The sequence below is a fragment of the Cervus elaphus genome, chromosome 5 (assembly GCF_910594005.1).
Source record: "Cervus elaphus chromosome 5, mCerEla1.1, whole genome shotgun sequence".
Taxonomy (NCBI): Eukaryota; Metazoa; Chordata; class Mammalia; order Artiodactyla; family Cervidae; genus Cervus; species Cervus elaphus.
The window spans coordinates 95,595,369-95,615,416 of NC_057819.1; the positions used below are offsets into that span (position 1 = coordinate 95,595,369).

The following is a 20,048-nucleotide window of genomic DNA, read 5'->3' on the forward strand; positions in this document are numbered from 1 at the left end:
GTTCATTTCATTAATGTCAGTTTCTTTCTGCCTCCCCCCACTGGACTGTAAATGCTCTGAAGCCTGAAATCTTGTCTGTTTTGTTTTTTTGTTTTTTTTTGCCCAACACAGTCTCCCCGATTCCTGGAGCAGTGCTGGCCAGTATGAGGTGCCCAATAAATGTTTACTAATTGTGTATGTGGAGAGGGAAATGGCAACCCACTCCAATATTCTTGCCTGGAGAATCCTGTTGACATCGGAGCCTGGTGGGCTGTTGTCCATGGGGTTGCACAAAGTAGGACATGACTGAAGCGACTTAGCATGCATGCATGCATTGGAGAAGGAAATGGCAACCCACTCCAGTATTCTTGCCTGGAGAATCCCAGAGACAGAGGAGCCTGGTGGGCTGCCGTCAGTGGGGTTGCACAGAGTCGGACACGACTGAAGTGACTTAGCAGCAGCAGCAGCAATTGCATATGAGGCAGTGAAAAGAGAGGGACAGGTGGATGAGGAGATACAGTTGGCAAAGTGGAGTGAATATTTTTTTTTCATTTATTTTTATTAGTTGGAAGCCAATTACTTTATAATATTGTAATGGTTTTTGCCGTACATTGACATGAATCAGCCATGGATTTACATGTGTTCCTCATTGGAGTGAATATTTTAATAAATTAAAAATAATTAACCTTGAGAAGTGATTGCAGATTGTAGTCCTTGTTTCCTTTATAGCTGCAACCCTGCGTCTTTAAGACAAATTAGGAATTGTTCTTTACTTTTAAAAACAGTGACTGAGGTATCATTTAAATAATTTGCCGAGTTAGTTTTTGTCACGTTCAAAATTTTGTAAACATTTACAGTGTTAGCTGTAGTATTACTTAGGTCTTGTTCATAAATGACAACGAAAATTTATGTGTGTATTTCGGTAGAGAACCTTTGTCAAATTTCTCATCTAAGGCAAGTAATATTTTAGTTGAAAAGACATAGACCCCCAAGGGCAAGCAACTAACACACACAAATAGTAGGGACATTTTCAGCAAGAGCTAATAAGAGCTTATTCATGGAACTATTGTGGTAAATAGAATTAATAGTATTTTTATCTTAAGTAACTAGGTAATAGAGGAAGGGAACTGATATTTTTGACCGTTTCCAATGTGCCAGATACTTCATTATAGTGAGTACTTAAAATAACCCTGTAAGGTAGATTTTTATCTTTAACCCCGTCTTGAAGACGAAGAAATTAAAATGCAGAGAAGTAGTTTGTGGACCAGCTGAGGATTTGAACACATACTTTTGAGCATTACATTCTGTTGCTTTGCATTTTTTTTCCTTCCAGTTTTACTGAGATGTAATTGAAATACCACACTGTTTAAGGTGTACAGCATAATGATCTGACTTACGAAACCATTGCCACAGTCAGTTTAGTGAACATCTGTCACTTTACACACAGGAAAGAAAAAAGAGTATTTTTTTCCTTGTGATAAGAACTCTTAGGATTTACTCTCTTACTAACTTTCATATGTAACATTGTTAATTATATTAATCCTGTTGTGCATTACATCTAGCCTGGTACTTATCTCACAACTGGAAGTTTGTAACTTTTGAATAGATTTTCCTCCTCCCTCCACTTCCTGCCTCTGGTAACCACAAATCTGATCTCTTTTTTTCTATGAGTTTGTTCATTTGCCTGTTTGTTTTTGAAGTGTAATTGGCCTACAATACAGGGTTAGTTCCTGGTGCACACCATAGTGATTTGATGTTTCTGTACATTACAAAATGATCACCATCGTTGCTTTGTATTTTTACTAGCAATGGTAATTTGGAAAATTTAAGTCAGTTCTGCCTTAAGTGTATATGTCATGTTATGTGTCCCAGAAGAGTTAGTTTTAATATTCACTATTTATTAATGGCACAAATAAAAAGAGTAGTAAAGAAATACATGCATTTGATTTTAGACTCAGATAGAACAGAAAGGTGCTGCCCCCTTCCCCCAATTCTGTTCCCCAGAAATGGCTACTTAAAAAAAATCAGACTTCCTTGGCAGTCCAGTGGTTATAGTTCTGTATTTCCAGTGCAATGCAAGGGGCTCAGGTTCAATCCCTGGTCAAAATCTAAGGTCCCACATGCTGTGGGCCATGGTCAAAACAAAGATCACATTTACTGAAGTTTAATTAGATTTACATAAAATAGGAATTATATTGCATATGGTTTGCACACTATCAGTTTGTAATACATCAAACTGTATGCAGTAGCATATCAAGCCATATGCAGTTTGGTGAATTTGGACAATTCAAAAAGTTATACACAGTGCAAGTTAAGCCTCCAACTTGTGTCCCCCATCACCCAGTTCTTCTCACAAGAGGCAACTAGTGGTATATAAACATTTTCTGGAGGCTGCATGATATTCTGTTTTAAGGGTTTTGCTATATTTATTTGTCTAATTCCCAATTAATGGGCAGTGTAGGGAAATAAATGTGCTGTTATGAATAATGAGTACATATGTGATGCCAGTATTTTATGAATACATACATGAAATAAATGTATATTGTTGGTATGAATCCCACTTTTATGATTTGTCCAGAGTGATAACTTAAAGTGGATTCTCAAATGGTAAGCTCTGAAAAGGGTCTTTTAATAATGTTATCTGTGGTTTATTCCAGATACCAAACTAAAAATATGTCAAGTTTTAATCATGATTTGAACACCTGTCTCACAAGAATCCTTTTTTACTTTTTTCAGGCCATCATGCAACAGGGAGATACATCTATAAAACCCATCCTCCAAGTCATTGTGAGTACCTGCATATTTTTGTCAAACATTTTTGAACTTATATATAATTATAAATTACATTTCATAGAGGATATACAGTCCACTTTAGGAAATTTGTCCGCTGTAAATTCTCTTCATCATCACAAAATTAGTCCAGTCCATGTTGTAACTCTGAGAGAGAAACCGGGCTTTATTTTTACTTTTATGTTAGTCAGAGTTTGACCTCTGGAGGTTCCAATTTGAGGCTCTGCCTTTCTGTTCTTTCCATAATTGGTGGATACTATATTGCTACCCATTTTTATTTAAGAAAAGTATCATTTCTGTTTTTGCTACAACATGGTTGTTATTCCCACTTCATAGATGAGAAAACTGAGGCTCAGAGTGGAAGTGACTTGTTCCAGTTTATATAGCAGGAAGCAGTAGAACCCTGATTTGTACCCAGGTGGTCTGACTCCATAGCCCACCCGCTGAACCCCTACTCTTGATTATCTCATCTTAGGAACAGTTTTCTAACCCAAGTTCAGTGCGTCATCATTCCGTTATTCATAAATGTTGCCTTTGCATCTGTCATTTTTTAGCATTCTAGATAAACTATTAAAATCTTATAACAAGAACACCTGCTACCTGTGAGCATCTGGAGATTATAGGATTCCTATAAACCCTTCAAAGTCAGTAGAGCCCAGAGTGAAATAATCTCTACATAATGTGGAATGTGGGCTTTCCTGGTGGCTCAGCAGCAAAGAACCTGCCTGCCAATGCAGGAGACTTGGGTTCGATCCCTTGGTTGGGAAGATCCCTTGGAGAAGGAAATGGCAGCCAGCTCCAGTATTCTTGCCTGGGAAACCCCATGGACAGAGGAACCTGGCGGACTAGTCTGGTTACAAAAGAGTCAAGCCTGACTTAGCAACTAAACAACAACAACAACAAAAACACATCATTACTTCTGCTTCCTTGGTGGTTCTGCCCTGGGGTTTGTCTTGCTCAGACCTGCCTCATATCTGGCCTCTGGAGCTCTCTACCCAAAAAGAACTTGTCTCCTTAAAATTCTTGATTAACCCTATCAGTCATTTAAGGAGTTTGCAAATTTTGCTGAGGATTTTAAAAATCAATAGGAGCAGAATTCTGAACCATGATTACAGATTCTGAGTCAATAGGCCCAATGGTTTGTCTCCCTGTTGCTCCCAAACTCATTGCCAGTCTTCTTAAGGCTGTTTTCGTATTTCATTTTCTTCAGAAAGCTGCCTCTGATTTTCTTCAGGCTGAAATAAATGTCTTGGCTCTGCTCCCATGTCATTATGTGCACACCTCTGCTGTTCTCTGCCTCCATCTCCACCCCAGTTGTAAGCCTCTTCAGGGGAAGGAATTCCTGCCCCCCCCCACCCCTTTTGTATTTTTATCATGTTTCCTACTTAGTACCTTACCTATATTAGGTGCCTTGTTGTACGTTTTTTATTTTTTTAATTAAATTTTCAGTCAAATTTGAGTTAGGAGAGAGAGAACACAAGAGTATTGGCAATTTATTTTGTTTTTATCTATGTTGTGTTTAGTAATGTTAATAAGGAGAGGTTGGTGGGAGAATCATCAAGTCCAATTTTCTTTTGCTTGGATTTAGGTGTTGAGAGAGTGGGCAAGCAGCTCTATTTCTGTGGGACTAATGGCAAACCCATTCTCCTGCCGCTTAGGTTTACTTATCCCTGGGGACTGGGCAGACAACCTGGCTAATGAATCGTGTTTTCTCTCCTAGAACATCCGTCCCATTACTACAGGGAATAGTCCACCCCGTTATCGACTGCTTATGAGTGATGGACTGAATACTCTGTCTTGTATGTATGATGTATAAATCTAGGAGTTTGTATTTTAATAATGAAAGCACACCCAACACCCTGATTGCAGTAATTGGAACATTCCAGAAGTCTACATTTGCTTGGCTATGTCTTCAGTCAGACAGAATTGCAGTTGGCAGAGAGCATTCTAACAATAGACTAGGTCTAGTGGAAAGCTGCCACTTGGCTTAATTAATTTTCTCTAAGTGGTGCTCTGTGCTTTCTTTGATTAATTTCCCTTAGGATGATATTGACATTTAGTGGATATGATGGGTTAGCTGTCCTACACTTGTCTTTTGGGGTTTTTTTTCTGCATTGGAAGCTTTACGGGGAGAAAGAGAATTTGCAGAATATATACTTACTATCTCTAGTCACAAGGTGAAGGACCTAGAAGAGATTTTTTTTTAGTCTTTGTCATGAAACCTGAATGATTGAAAAGATGATTTGGGGCACTTCAGGAAATACTTAATTTCATCGAAGCAGCAGGTGTTAAATGCACAGCAAATTATTACTGTTTTCTACCGTACAGAGTCTGAGTAGTTTTAATTTCAGGAATGTCTTTTAAGGCGTTGTTTTTTCTTTTGCTGGTACAAGTATGATCAGCTTTTAGACTGTCATGACTGAAATGTCTTAGAGACTAAAGTAATCTCTCTGCTTTTCAGCTTTCATGTTGGCAACACAGTTGAATCCTCTTGTGGAGGAGGAGCGATTGTCCAGCAACTGTATTTGCCAAATTAACCGATTTATTGTGAACACGCTGAAAGATGGAAGGTATGTGGTGTCTTGGTTTTCTTTTAGTATTTATTTATTTGGCTTCATCTGGTCTTAGTTGCAACACGCAGGATCTGTCATTGGGGTGCTCAGACTCTTCAGTTGTTGTGAGCAGGCTTAGTTGCTCTGTGGTGGAATCTTAGTTCCCCAAGTAGGGGTCGAACCTGTGTGTCCTGGACCACCAGGGAAATCCCTGTGGTTTGTTTTTTTTCTGTTGTATTGTGTTGTAAAATGGGGGCTAATTTTTGAACATAGAAGTTTATTGGATGCCAGAATTCAATTAGGAATCAAAGAGGCAGTGGTGAGCTGCCAGCCAAGAGTTCAGAGCTATTGAGTTCTGAACTCAGGCGACTGAAAACGGGACACCAATAGGACAGAAATATGGAACCAAACTGGAAACTTCAGAGCAGGAAATGAAAGCCGAATGTAGAACTCATATTTCTAATCTCTTCAGCAGCACTGATTCTAGGATTCTCTCTTTAAGTGTCTTTTAATGAAAAAAGGGTCACTTTTTAGGGCAAAAGAAGATGTAATTCATTCTGTAACACTTCCCCTTTTCTGCAGTCTTGAATCTTTCATAGTCAACACTTTCTTCAGCCAACAGAGAGTACTGTAGAGTACCTACATGATGCTCCATGCTAGAGACACAGTGGTGAACCGAACTGTTAGTCACACCTGAGTAACCATTGCTGAAATACTTTTTTTTGGTGGCATGCAGAGTCATACTTGCCAAATCTAGGGCAGTTTAAAAATCAAAACTGTGAGTTTCCTGGCAATCTAGTGGTTGTTGCTTCATGCTTTCACTGCCACGGTTCCAGGTTCAGTCTCTGATTGGGGAACTAGGATCCTTCATACTGTACGGTGTGGCCAAAAAACTTTTTTAAAAAAGCCAAAGTAAATAAAAATAGTAGCATTACAACTTATTGAATAAAGTAGGAATTTGTAAGTCCATACTGAATAAATGAATACATGAGGGGGAACAGAAAGTTTTTCTTAGGATGGAATACCATCTAAAAATGTAGATGGATTGACAGAATTAGAAAATCACCATTCGGCGACCATCATATATGCAAGATACATTTAATACGTGCTGTGTAAGTTTCCTGTGGCTGCTCTAGCAAAATACCACACGTTTGATGTTTTAAAACAAATTATTTCTGGAATAATTTCTGGAAGTCCGGAGTTGACATCAGTTTCACTGGGCAGAGAGCATAGTGTTGGCTGGGCTAGACTCCTCCGAGCTCTATGGGAGAATCCATTCTTTGCCTCTTCCAGCTTCTGGTGGTAAATAGCATTCCTTGGCTTGTGGCTGCATCACACCAGTCTCTCCTTCCATGGTCACATAACCCCTTCTTTCTGTACCAATTCTGCCTCTACCTCCTTTTTTTTTTCCTTTTGGCTGCACAGTATGGTTTGTAGAATCTTAGTTGGCCAGTCACGGATCGATTTTGTGCCCCCCTCCAGTGGGAGTGTGGAGTCCTAACTCTGGACCACCAGGGAACTCCATCTTCCCTCTTCTTAGAAGGATATATGTAGTTGCCTTTAGTGCCCATCAGATAATCTGGTATAAAAACGCCACTTCAGCCCTTAATTAAATCACACCTGCAGAGTCCCTTTTTGTGGTGGAAGGTTCCAGGCGTTAGGATGTGGACGTATTTTGGTCAAGGGTGTTCATTCAGCTGACCACAGATGCTGAAACAGGTGGTGAAATTTTGATGAGGAACAAGTTATTTTTAGGGTTAAAGTATATCCCCACGCCCCACACAGCATAATTATTAGTTGTAAAAGGAAAAGAAGCAATTTACAGCAGTGAAAACTGGCAGATGGCACCTTATTCTAGTTGTTGACATTAACATTACAAGTAATGGGACAAAGAGAAGTCAGTGTGTTGCCTGACTGGATGCAGTGAGAACATAGTGTCAATTCAGTTCAGTTCAGACACTCAGTCGTGTCCGACTCTGCGACCCCATGGACTGCAGCATGCCAGGCCTCCCGTTCCACCACCAATTCCCGGAGTTTACTCAGACTCATGTCCATTGAGTCGGTGATGCCATCCAACCATCTCCTCCTCTGTTGTCCCCTTCTCCTCCCACCTTCAATCTTTCCCAGCATCAGGGTCTTTTCAAATGAGTCAGTTCTTCATATCAGGTGGCCAAAGTATTGGAGTTTCAGCTTTAGCATCAGTCCTTCCAATGAATATTCAGGACTGATCTCTAGGATGGACTGGTTGGATCTCCTTGCAGTCCAAGGGACTCTCAAGAGTCTTCTCCAACACCACAGTTCAAAAGCAGCTATTCTTCAGCACTCAGCTTTCTTTATAGTCCAACTCTCACATCCATACATGACTACTGGAAAAACCAAAGTTTTGACTAGATGGACCTTTGTTGGCAAAGTAATGTCTCTGCTTTTTAATATGCTATCTAGGTTGGTCATAACTTTTCTTCCAAGGAGTAAGTGTCTTTGAATTTCATGGCTGCAGTTAGCACCTGCAATGGCTTTGCAGCCCAAAAACATAAAGTCTGTCACTGTTCCCATTGTTTCCCCATCTATTTGCCATGAAGTGATGGGGCCGGATGCCATGATCTTAGTTTTCTGAATGTTGAACTTTAAACCAACTTTTTCACTCTCCTCTTTCCCTTTCATCAAGAGGCTAGTTAGTTCTTCTTTGTTTTCTGCCATAAGGGTGGTGTCATCTGCATATCGGAGAAGGCAATGGCAACACACTCCAGTACTCTTGCCTGGAGAATCCCATGGACGGAGGAGCCTGGTAGGCTACAGTCCATGGGGTCGCTAAGAGTCGGACATGACTGAGCAACTTCACTTTCACTTTCATGCATTGGAGAAGGAAATGGCAACCCACTCCAGTATTCTTGCCTGGAGAATCCCAGGGATGGGGGAGCCTGGTGGGCTGCCGTCTATGGGGTCGCACAGAGCTGGACACGACTGATGTGACTTAGCAGCAGCAGCAGCATCTGCATATCTGAGGTTATTGATATTTCTCCCGGGAATCTTGATTCCAGCTTGTGCTTCCTCCAGCCCAGCGTTTCTCAGGATGTACTCTGCACATAAGTTAAATAAGCAGGGTGACAATATACAGCCTTGACATACTCCTTTCCCTATTTGGAACCAGTCTGTTGTTCCAGTTCTAACTGTTGCTTCCTGACCTGCATACAGATTTCTCAAGAGGCAGGTCAGGTGGTCTGGTATTCCTGTCGCTTTCAGAATTTTCCAGTTTATTGTGATCCACACAGTCAAAGGCTTTGGCCTAGTCAATAAAGCAGAAATAGATGTTTTTCTGGAACTCTCTTGCTTTTTCGATGATCCAGCAGATGTTGGCAATTTGATCTCTGGTTCCTCTGCCTTTTCTAAAACCAGCTTAAACATCTGGAAGTTCGTGGTTCACGTATTGTTGAAGCCTGACTTGGAGAATTTTGAGCATTACTTTGCTAGCGTGTGAGATGAGTGCAGTTGTGTGGTAGTTTGAGTATTCTTTGGGGTTGCCTTTCTTTGGGATTGAAATGAAAACTGACCTTTTCCAGTCCTGTTATATTATTGCCGAAGATGTATAATTTGTATCCAATCACAAGGAAGCCTAGGGTAAATTGATAGACATTTTATAAAGTAACTGATTTTCAAATTTCAAACATTGAAGAAGTCTAAAGAGATACGGTAGTTAAATATAATACGTGATCCTGGATCCTTTCGCTGTTAAGGGCATCATTAAGACATTTTATGAAGCGTGAATGAATTCTGTGGATTAGATAGAAGAATTTTTTGGTTTTCAAGTTCAATAACTTAACCAGGTCATGTCTCAATGTCAGTTGTTCCTCTTTTTTTCTTTTCTGGTACATGGTGTATGCTCTTTCAGTCTGCAGTCAGTTCTTTTTGATGAAATTTTTCCATTGTTATTCCTTAATGACCTTTTCTGTTTCACTTGAGCTCCGGTTTTCACTTACGTTGTGGATAACTTTGTTCTCCATATATGTCTTCAGATTGCTCTAGTCTTTTTTTTCTAAGGCATGCCTTGGCTTAAGATTTCCTGACACATTACATAGTTTGGTCTTTGTTAGATATTGCTTCTGTTCTCTCTTGTCCCTTAACTTTTTTTAAAGATACACACACACACACACACACAATCTTACTTATTTTTATTTTTTTCGGTTGTGCTGGGTCTTCATTGCTGTGCAAGGTTTTCTCTAGTTGTGGAGAGCAGGGGCTACTCTCTGGTTGTGCTCGGGCTTCTCATTGTGTTGCCTTCTCTTGTTATGGAGCACAGGCTCTGGGGCACTCGGGCTTCTGATGTTGGGGCACATGGGCTCAGTAGTTGCTGCTCCTGGGCTTCAGAGCACAAGCTCAGTAGTTGTGGTGCTGGGGCTTAGTTGCTCTGAACGTGGACTCTTTCCTGATCAGGGTTCAAACCCATCTCTTGTGTTGGCAGGCAGATTCTTTACCGCTGAGGCACCAAGGAAGTCCTTCCTTAACTTTTCAAGCCCTCTTTGCTTCTCAGTCTCTTGTTTCTTCTCATCTTTTGACTTTTACTGAATTCTTGGTCTTATTTTGCAAGCCACACTTGGAAAGTATTCCCTTTCTTGGCTTATGCTTTTTTCTGGATTGGATTCTTAATTGTCTCTGCCTCCTCTGTTCCTGTTATTTTTATGTACTGTTGTGTGTTACATTGCTACTGTGTTATTTCTTTGTGTGTGTGTGTGTTATTTCTTTTTTATCTTATGCCTGCCAATGCAGGAGACATAAGAGACTGAGGTTCAGTCCCTGTCAGGAAGATCCCCTGGAGGAGGGCATAGCAACCTACTTCAGGGTTCTTGCCTGGCGAATCCTCATGGACAGAGGAGCCTGGTGGGCTGCAGTCGACAGGGTTGCAAAGAATCAGACACGACTGAAGTGGCTTAGCGCACACACACACGTGCTTAACGTGGACAGCTCTGTCCAGACTTCATTTGCTCTGACATAGTCTAGGCTAGGTCCATCTCCTTGCCAACCTTCTCACTTGGGACCTGTTATCTGCCACCCCAGGCTGCCCTGATTTGCTTGAGTGGTGCCTTCTATCCACTTTCTGTCCTCTAGAGCATGGGATAGGGGAGGGTGGAGCGCTTTGCTGTGATTGAGTACAAAAACTCAAGCTCCATTCTTTCCCGTCACGGGTGGATGCCATGTGTTCCTTCCTACCTCTGCTGAAAACCTGAGTGTGTGTGTGCGACCAGGTTTATTCCTTACCTTATTGATGGTCACTGATTTATTCCAACCAGTGCTTTAGCAGTCATCATTGTACATTTATCTTTACATGCTTATGCTGTTACTTCATAAGAGTTGATTACAAGAATTAGAATTGTGGGGGTCAGGGCCATGTGTTGTAGAAATTAAACCAATTAACATACTCTTGATCCTTGTATAACAGAACCTGTTTCTGAATAGGCAACAGACATGGGTTAGATTCCTGGCTCCCCGTGGTGGGGGAAAGGAGAGTTACTGCCCTGGAGAACAGGGTTTCTTTTCAAGGTGGTAGGATGATCTGAAGTTAGATCATGGTGCTGCTTGCCCAACTCTGTAAATATGTGAAAAACTGCTGGATTATATATTTTTTTTAATTTATTTATTTTTGATTGAAGTATAATTGCTTTCTGGAGAAGGGAATGGCCTTCTCCATATCCCTGTGTGGGAGACAGGGATCAAGACCATCCCCAAGAAAAAGGAATGCAAAAAACAAAATGGTTGTCTGAGGAGGCCTTACAAATATCTGTGAAAAGAAGAGAAGTAAAATGCAAAGGAGAAAAGGAATGATATACCCATTTGAATGCAGAGTTCCAAAGAATAGCAAGGAGAGATAAGAAAGTCTTTCTCAGTGATCAATGCAAAGAAATAGAGGAAAAGAATAGAATGGGAAAGACTATAGAGATCTCCTCAAGAAAATTAGAGATACCAAGAGAATATTTCATACAAACATGGCTTCGATAAAGGACAGAAATGGTATGGACCTAACAGAAGCAGAAGATATTAAGAAGAGGTGGCAAGAATACACAGAAGAATTATACAAAAAAGATCTTCACGACCCAGATAATCACGACGGTATGATCACTCACCTAGAGCCAGACATCCTGAAATGTGAAGTCAAGTGGGCCTTAGGAAGCATCACTACAAACAAAGCTAGTGGAGGTGATGGAATTCCAGTTGAACTCTTTCACATCCTAAAAGATGATGCTGTGAAAGTGCTGCACTCAAAATGCCAGCAAATTTGGAAAACTCAGCAGTGGCCACAAGACTGGAAAATGTCAGTTTTCATTCCAATCCCTAAGAAAGGCAATGCCAAAGAATGCTCAAACTACCTCACAATTGCACTCATCTCGCATGCTTGCAAAGTAATGCTCAAAATTCTCCAAGCCAGGCTTCAACAATACATGAACCATGAACTTCCAGATGTTCAAGCTGGTTTTAGAAAAGGCAGAGGAACCGGAGATCAAATTGCCAACATCTGCTGGATCATCGAAAAAGCAAGAGAGTTCCAGAAAAACATCTATTTCTGCTTTATTGACTAGGCCAAAGCCTTTGACTGTGTGGATCACAATAAACTGTGGAAAATTCTGAACGAGATGGGAATACCAGACCACCGGACCTGCCTCTTGAGAAATCTGTATGCAGGTCAGGAAGCAACAGTTAGAACTGGACATGGAACAACAGACTGGTTCCAAATAGGGAAAGGAGTATGTCAAGGCTGTATATTGTCACCCTGCTTATTTAACTTATGTGCAGAGTACATCCTGAGAAATGCTGGGCTGGAGGAAGCCCAAGCTGGAATCAAGATTGCCAGGAGAAATACCAATAACCTCAGATATGCAGATGACACCAACCTTATGGCAGAAAGCGAAGAAGAACTAAACAGCCTCTTGATGAAAGGGAAAGAGGAGAGGGAAAAAGTTGGCTTAAAGTTCAACATTCAGAAAACTAAGATCATGGCATCTGGCTCCATCACTTCATGGCAAATAGATGGGGAAACAAGGGGAACAGTGACAGACTTTATGTTTTTGGGCTCCAAAACCACTGCAGGTGGTGACTGGAAGCCATGAAATAAAGGACGCTTACTCCTTGGAAGAAAAGTTATGACCAACCTAGACAGCATATTAAAAAGCAGAGACATTACTTTGCCAACAAAGGTCCATCTAGTCAAAACTTTGGTTTTTCCAGTAGTCATGTATGGATGTGAGAGTTGAACTATAAAGAAAGCTGAGTGCCAACAAATTGCTGCTTTTGAACTGTGGTGTTGGAGAAGACTCTTGAGAGTCCCTTGGACTGCAAGGAGATCCAACCAGTCCATCCTAGAGATCAATCCTGAGTGTTCATTGGAAGGACTGATGTGGAAGCTGAAACTCCAATACTTCGGCCACCTGATGCGAAGCACTGACTCGTTTGAAAAGACCCTGATGCTGGGAAATATTGAAGGTGGGAGAAGAAGGGGACAACAGAGGATGAGATGCTTGGATAGCATCACCAACTCAGTGGACATGAGTTAGGGTAAACTCTGGGAGTTGGTGATGGACAGGAGGGCTTGGCGTGCTGCAGTTCATGGGGTCGCAAAGAGTCGGACGTGACTGAGTGACTGAACTGAATTGTGTTGGTTTCTGCCATATATCAACATCAATCAGCCATAGGTATACATATGTCCCCTCCCTCTTGACCCTCCCTCCCACATCCCACCCCTGAATTGTACTTTTAAAGGGTGAATTTTATGGTATATGAGTTATATTTCAACGAACCTGTTTTTTAGGGGAAAAAATACCTATTTCCCCTTAACCTTGTTGGCATATTGTACTAGGTATTACAGATTTTTAAAAAATAATTGCTATTCATTATTTTAATTTAAAATATAATAAATTCTCCTGTTTGTGAGGTCAAGTATCTTTTCATACATTTATTGATATTTGTAGTTCTTCTTGGAATAGCATTTGATTATATACTTTGTCTTTTGTGTGTGTGCTGAGGGTAGGGTAGGGGGAAGCTTTTTATAAATGAGGGATATCAAGTAATTCTTTTATCTCACTTTATCATAGTCTGTTTATGGTATCTTATGATAAGGAGTTAATAACTTTTTTTAAATTTAGTTAGTTTTGTGCATTTTTTCTTTATGGCTTCTGAATTTTGTATTTTGCTTAGGAAACTTCCTGACTGGGTTATGAAAACATTTCTTGGCTTCAGACACTTGTGGTGAATTTTTTTAAGTAGACTTCAGTTCATTTGAGATTTTATTTTGTTTCTGCTTTTTAGTTTTAAAAGCATTTGGATTATTTTAAGTTGTTTAAGGTTTGGGTTTTTGTTATTATTGAAGTATAGTTGATTTATAATATTATTTTTAGGTGTACAACATAGTGATTTGATACGAGGTTTACTTTTATATGGGATATAAACAAAGAATTTAGCTTAGTTTTTCCCAAATGGATGGTCCATATCATGGGAGGTCTACGGTAAGGAGTTTATTCTGAGTATGATGGGAAACTATAGGCTTTTGAGTGGCAGAGTATTGGCATGATCTGATTTAAATTTTTTAAACTTTCCAAGAGATGATTTTGATAGCTATGTGGAGAATTGATGGTTGGTGACAAAAGTAGATAAAGACTGGTGTTCCACTTATCTGGCTGTGTCTGTTTACCATCTTTTCCATCGATCTGTTTGTCTAGTCCTGTGTCTGTGCCAGAGTTGGTCTTTTTCTTTCTTTCTTCCTTTCTTTTTTGTGACATCTTCTTGAGATATAATTCATACACTGTACAATTCATCTATTTAAAGTGTAAAATAGTTTTTATTATTCTCAGTTGTGCAGCCATTACCACAATTAATTTTAGAATATTTTGTTACCCACCAAATAAACCCTGCACCCTTTAGCTATCACCCACAAACATCCCATCCTCCCCATCCCTAGACAACCATGAATCTACTTTCTGTCTATAGGATTTGCTTATTTTGGACATTTCACATAAATGAAATCTTGTAATATGTGGTCTCTTATGGCTGGGAAATCCCTAGTATATATTTTTAAAAGGTAGTAGTTCTTTTTAAAAAAAAACTCTTTATTTTAGTGCCTAAAATACCAAATATTTTGTCACTGTTCAGTTTCCAAGTATTCATGTGTGTGTGTGTGTGTGTGTGTGTGAATAATTTATCTGTACCAGGATCCAAAGGGAAGCTCACACTGAAGTAGGTTGATAGTTCTTTTAAGTCTCTGTGAATATAGGTTCCTCCTCCCTTTTTTCTTCCTTGAGTGTTTATTTGTTGAAGAAACCAGGTCATTTGTCCTTTATCCTCATTCACTGTTTCCCACAGTCTCAGTTCTGCTGATTAGATCTTTATAAAGTCGTAATGTGTCCTTGTCATCTGTGTTTTCTCTAAGTTGGTATTGTGTGTATTCTTTACATGTGCTGCTGGATTTATCTTACTAATATTTTATTTAGGATGTATGTATATTACAGAATAAAGTTAGTGGTTTTATTAGTTTTTTTTTTAGGCTTTGTTATTGGGCTAATGCTAAATGATTAACAAGCCTTCCGTTTTTTTCTGTGTTCTGGAGTAATTTGGATAATTTTGGAAGGTAGTTAAATATCCACTGCTAAATACCTATCAGTTTTGAAATAGTGAATCTGTATGTAATATTCAGGAACAGATAGTTTCAAGCTTATTTTATTGAAGTAATATAGCCTTGATATGAAAACCTGCTAAAGGTTGCACAAACTGATGAGTTATATGTGAAAATCCAAATTACAGCAGTCAGACCATTTAAAGAATACATCACAATGAGGTTGGGCTTACTGTTGTTTAACTACTGCTCCAGACTAGCTCCCCCACCCCCTTTTTTTTTTGCTGTGCTATACAGCATGTGGGATCTTAGTTCTATGATCAGGAATTGAACCTGTGCTCCCCGCAGTGGAAGCATTGAGTCCTAACCACTAGCCTGTCAGGGACATTCCTTGTCTATTCTTTTTAATGTCCATTGAGACTGTGCTAATTCAGGCCCCCATCAGTTCTTCTGTTTTTCCCCCTGCCTCCAGTTGTGTTCCCCTCAGAGTCTTTCATACTGCAGTTCTTTTTAAAATACGAACATAGGAGAAGGCAGTGGCTACCCACTCCAGTATTCTTGCCTGGAGAATCCCACGGAGAGAGGAGCCTGGCAGGCTCCAGTCCATGGGGTTGCAAGAGTCGGACACAACTTAGCAACTAAACCAACCACCACCATTACCACAACTAGAGAAAAGCCCGAGCAGCAATCAAAACTCAGCACAGCCAATAAATAAAAAAATTTTAAAAAGTTTAAAAAAAAAATACAAACATGATCATGGCATTCCTGTTCAAGCATGTATTGAGAACCACTGTGGACCAGTTGCTGAGGTGTGTGTACCCTGGAGGATACCTGCCATGACTGAACAGGCAGCTTAGGAGGAGGAGTAGATAATCAATAATGAATATACAACTAAATTATATCATATATGTGAGTAAATAATCAAATGAGGAACATGCAGTTAACCGAGATATTAATCATTGTATGTCAACCTGTGTTAATTAAACCTGAGAGATGTGATCTGAAGGAAGGAAATGATGGCTGTAGAAAGGAGTATAGCCGAAGACTGATCTAAAGCAAAGATTAAAGAGGCGTCTCTTGAAGACCTGATGTTTGAAATGAATATTAGATGAAGCAGAATGAGAGACCCTCACAATCAGAAAGAGGCACGTACAGAGGCCTGTGGCAGGAGAGAACATGACATACACCAGGAGCTGGGAGGAAACAGATGGTGGAGGGCGGTGTGCCACAAGAAAGCAAGATCAACTGGAGAGATTAGCGCGAAGCCAGAGCTCACTGAGCACATCGGCCATGTGAAAAGGTTTCTCACTCATGGTCATAGGTCCTTGAGAAGTTACCGAGAGGTCTTAATCAGAGTGAAAGATGGACAGAGAACTGTAAGTTCTTAATTAATTGTAATCACATGAAAAACATCTCTGGGGACTTCCTTGGTGGTCCAGTGGTTAAGACTTCACCTTCCAGTGCAGGGGGTACAGGTTCAATCCCTGTTTGGGGAACCAAGATCCCACATGGCTTGTGGCCAAAGAACCACAACAAAAAACAGATGTGACATTATAATAAATTCAATAAAGACTTTAAAGTACTAAAAAAAAAAGACCCCGTAAAAAAAAATCTATAGTCATGTTGGTTTTCACAGGGAAAGGGTAATTGTTCAGATAAGTATATGTTTCTAAAAACAGATTATCTCTTGTTGTGCCACATATTGTTGGGTTTAGTAATCTAAATTCTTATCATGTCATTTGCTCCTTGAAGATACGGTATGTAGTAAGGACACTGCATTTTAATTAAGAAACTAGATGGGAAATGAGAACCCTGCAATCATAAAAGGCCTTGATAATGATGCAGTGAAAGATTAAGGGGAATATTTATGTAAGAATTGATATCATATAGTTCTCAAGTTATTCAGTAATGAAAAACAGTTGACAAAGGGAAATAGTTTTTATCACAATGATTATTGGGGGAAGGCTTTTAAAGTAGCTTATCATTTTAAGGGCTTCTGAATTTATTTTTTCTAACATGTTTCGTTTCCTTTGCCTTTGTAGGAGAGTGGTTATTTTGATGGAGTTAGAAGTTTTGAAATCAGCTGAAGCAGTTGGATCAAAGATTGGCAATCCAATGCCTTATAATGAAGGTAAAATGTTTTTTATAGGTTGTAACACTCAGCTGAATACCTCTTAATAGATCTGGAATGCTTCCTTTTGCTATAGTTTCATTTGTTCATCTATGGGGGGCCTTACTCTAGGAAAAAGTAACAGGTTACTCTTTCAGATTTTTTTTTTTTAATACTGAAAAAATGATGGTAGGACTCTGTAAAGGAAAAACCTCTCTTCTGTTTTTCTCTGCACGCAACAATCATACATATTTCTGGCTGTGACCAGATGTGTGGGTTTTTTCCTCCCTAATAAGCTGTTCTCCAGTTCTCTATGGACACCAGCCGGGTCTCCTACAGTTCAGTTTGGTTCTGTCACTGGGTATCTGGAGTTAGCATCCGATCTCCCAGGATAAGGGCTCAGGCCCACCAGACTGCCTTATCCCCGCCCCTGACCCCACCACCCACCACTGCTGCCTTCTTTTGAAAGTCCTGCCTGTTATCTGTGCTTCTGACCAGCTGGCTGTAAATTGTGGATTCCGCCAATTCCCTCTTCTGATTCAGTTAGGTTAATTTTTTTTAATTAATTAATTTGTTTTTGGCTCTGCTGGGTCTCCATTGCTGTGCATGGGCTTTCTCTGACTGCAGCGAGCGGAGGCTCCTCTCTAGTTGTGGTGCTGGGGCTTCTCTTTGTGGTGGCTTCTCTTGTTGTGGAGCACAGCAAGGGGCTTGTGGGCTTCGGTAGTTGTGCGGCATCAGCTCAGTAGCTGCAGCACACGGGCTTGATTGCTCCGCAGCATGTGGGTTCTTCCCTGACCAGGGATTGAACCCATGTCTCCTGCATTGGCAGGTGAATTCTTTACCACTGAGCCACCAGGGAAGCCCTCAGTTATGTTAATTTGCTACAGTGGCTTCCAGAACTCAGAGAAACAGTTTACTTACGTTGTTGTTGTTCAGTCGCTCAGTTGTATCTGACTCTTTATGACCCCCTGACAGGCTTCTGTGTCCTTCACTATCTCCGGGAGTTTGCTCAAACTCATGTCCATTAAATTGGTGATGCCATCCGACCATCTCATCCTTGGTCATCCCCTTCTCCTCCTGCCTTCAATCTTTCCCAGCATCAGGGTGTTACCAGTGAGTTGGCTCTGCATCAGGTAGCCAAAGTTTTGGAGCGTCAGCATCAGTCCTTCCAATGAATATTCAGGGTTGATTTCCTTTAGGATTGACTGGTTTAATCTCCTTGCTATCCAAGGGACTCTCAAGAATCCTCTCTAGCACCAGTTTGAAAGCATAAATTCTTTGACTCTCAGCCTTCTTTATGGTCCGACTCACATCTGTACATGACTACTGGAAAAACCATAGCTTTGAATATACATACAGACCTTTGTTGGCAAAATGATCTCTGCTTTTTAATAGCATCAGTATCAGTTCTTGGTCTATTTTAATCAGTTAATTTTTTTTCCTTATTATCAAGAATATTTTTCTGCTTTGTGTGCCTGGTAATCTTGGAATGAATTCAGGCATTGTGATTCATACCCTGTTGAGTGCTGGAAACTTGTATTGTTGAATTTTTTTCAGGGATACAGTTAAATTATTTGGAAACAGTTTTATCTTTTGGGATGTTGCTTTTAAAATTTGTTAGATGGGATCAGAGAGTGGCATTTATTCTGGCTCTGGTTATTCATAGTACAGAGGCAAGACCTGTCAGAGTATCCCACTCGATGCCTCGTGAATATGAAGTTTTCCATTCTGGCTGTTAGGTACAGGTGCTATTTCTAGCTTGTTGTGAGCATCGGACACTGATCCCCAAGGTCTTCTCAGGTGGTTCTTTCTTTCCCTGGCTTCTGATAGTTTCCACCTAGAGATCAGCCAGCCAGTACTCTGCCGACTCCTTGAGGGGAACCTTCCATCATCTCTGGAGGTCTTTCTTCATGCAGCTCTCTTCTCTGGTACTCTGTCCTGAGAACCCTCCATGTCTTGATTCCCCAGATGCTCGATTCCATCTCCTTAACTCAGGGCTTCCTCCATGCCCACTTCCTGTGTCACAGCCTGGAAACCCTCAGGGCTTCCAGTAATCTGGTACAGTCACTCACCTTGTTTATTTCCTCTGTCTCAGAATTACTGTCCTTTGTTGCTTAATGTCCAGTATCCTGAGAATCGTTTGTCTCATAAATATTTTGCCTTCTTTTTGTTATTTTTGGTGGGAGGGTCATCTTGGCCTCTGTTATTCTGTCATGTCCTGTACATGGTTTTACAAGTCCAATAGTTTTGCAAGTGTGTTCTTTGAAGCAACACCAAAAAAGCATTTCCCTGCCCAGCTCTTCTTTGTCCTCTGGCTCCTATACCGGGGGCAGTTTATTTCAAATCTTAGAGCTGTTTCTCTGCTTTGTGTTCACATATTTGTCCATTAAAACTTGTATACTTTTCAAAGTTGAAATGTTAAGAGAGACATATTTTTTAAAAATAAACATTAATTTTTGTTTTATATTTTGAGTAGATAATATAGTTATGTCTTTCCGCAGTCAAAACTCTAAAATTAAGTATTTAGAGAAATCTTACTCCTGCCCCTGCCTCCTCCTGTCTTGTTTGTACTCGCTGCTGCCCTCTGTAGGTAACCAATTTAGTGGTTTCTTTTTGTCCTTCAAGGGTTTTCTTAATGAAAATATAACCAAGTACATAAATTACATATTTTCACTCATAATCCACTTGGCTTACACCAAAGGTAGGATTAAAAAAAACAACTCTGAAGAGCTAGACAAGTATGTACACTATGTTGCCTCTCTTTTCTCAGTCCTGTTTTTGTTTTTTAATTTCAGCTTAGAGATATTTTCATATATATACTTAAAGATCTTCCTCATTTTTACTTATTTATTTATTGACAGTATAGCATATTGTGTTGTGTGACAATTCCATAGTTTAACCAGCCTTTTATTGATGGGCAGTTGGGTGTTTCCATACTCTGGCTGTTAAGACAGTGCTGCAGCAGATAACTTTATACATATGCAGGTATATAGGCAGAGGGGCTTTGATCGCTAAAGGTGAGATTGTT

At 40.1% G+C, this 20,048-nt stretch overlaps 1 protein-coding gene across 1 annotated transcript in view; it reads left to right on the top strand.

Moving 5' to 3' along the window:
- Positions 1–20,048, top strand: part of RPA1 (replication protein A1) — a 44,330-nt gene that overhangs the window by 1,714 nt on the left and 22,568 nt on the right. The window contains exons 2-5 of the mRNA XM_043903360.1: positions 2,716–2,766; positions 4,490–4,568; positions 5,231–5,339; positions 16,953–17,041. Coding sequence (XP_043759295.1) covers positions 2,716–2,766; positions 4,490–4,568; positions 5,231–5,339; positions 16,953–17,041 — 328 coding nt within the window. The remainder of the gene's footprint in view (positions 1–2,715; positions 2,767–4,489; positions 4,569–5,230; positions 5,340–16,952; positions 17,042–20,048) is intronic.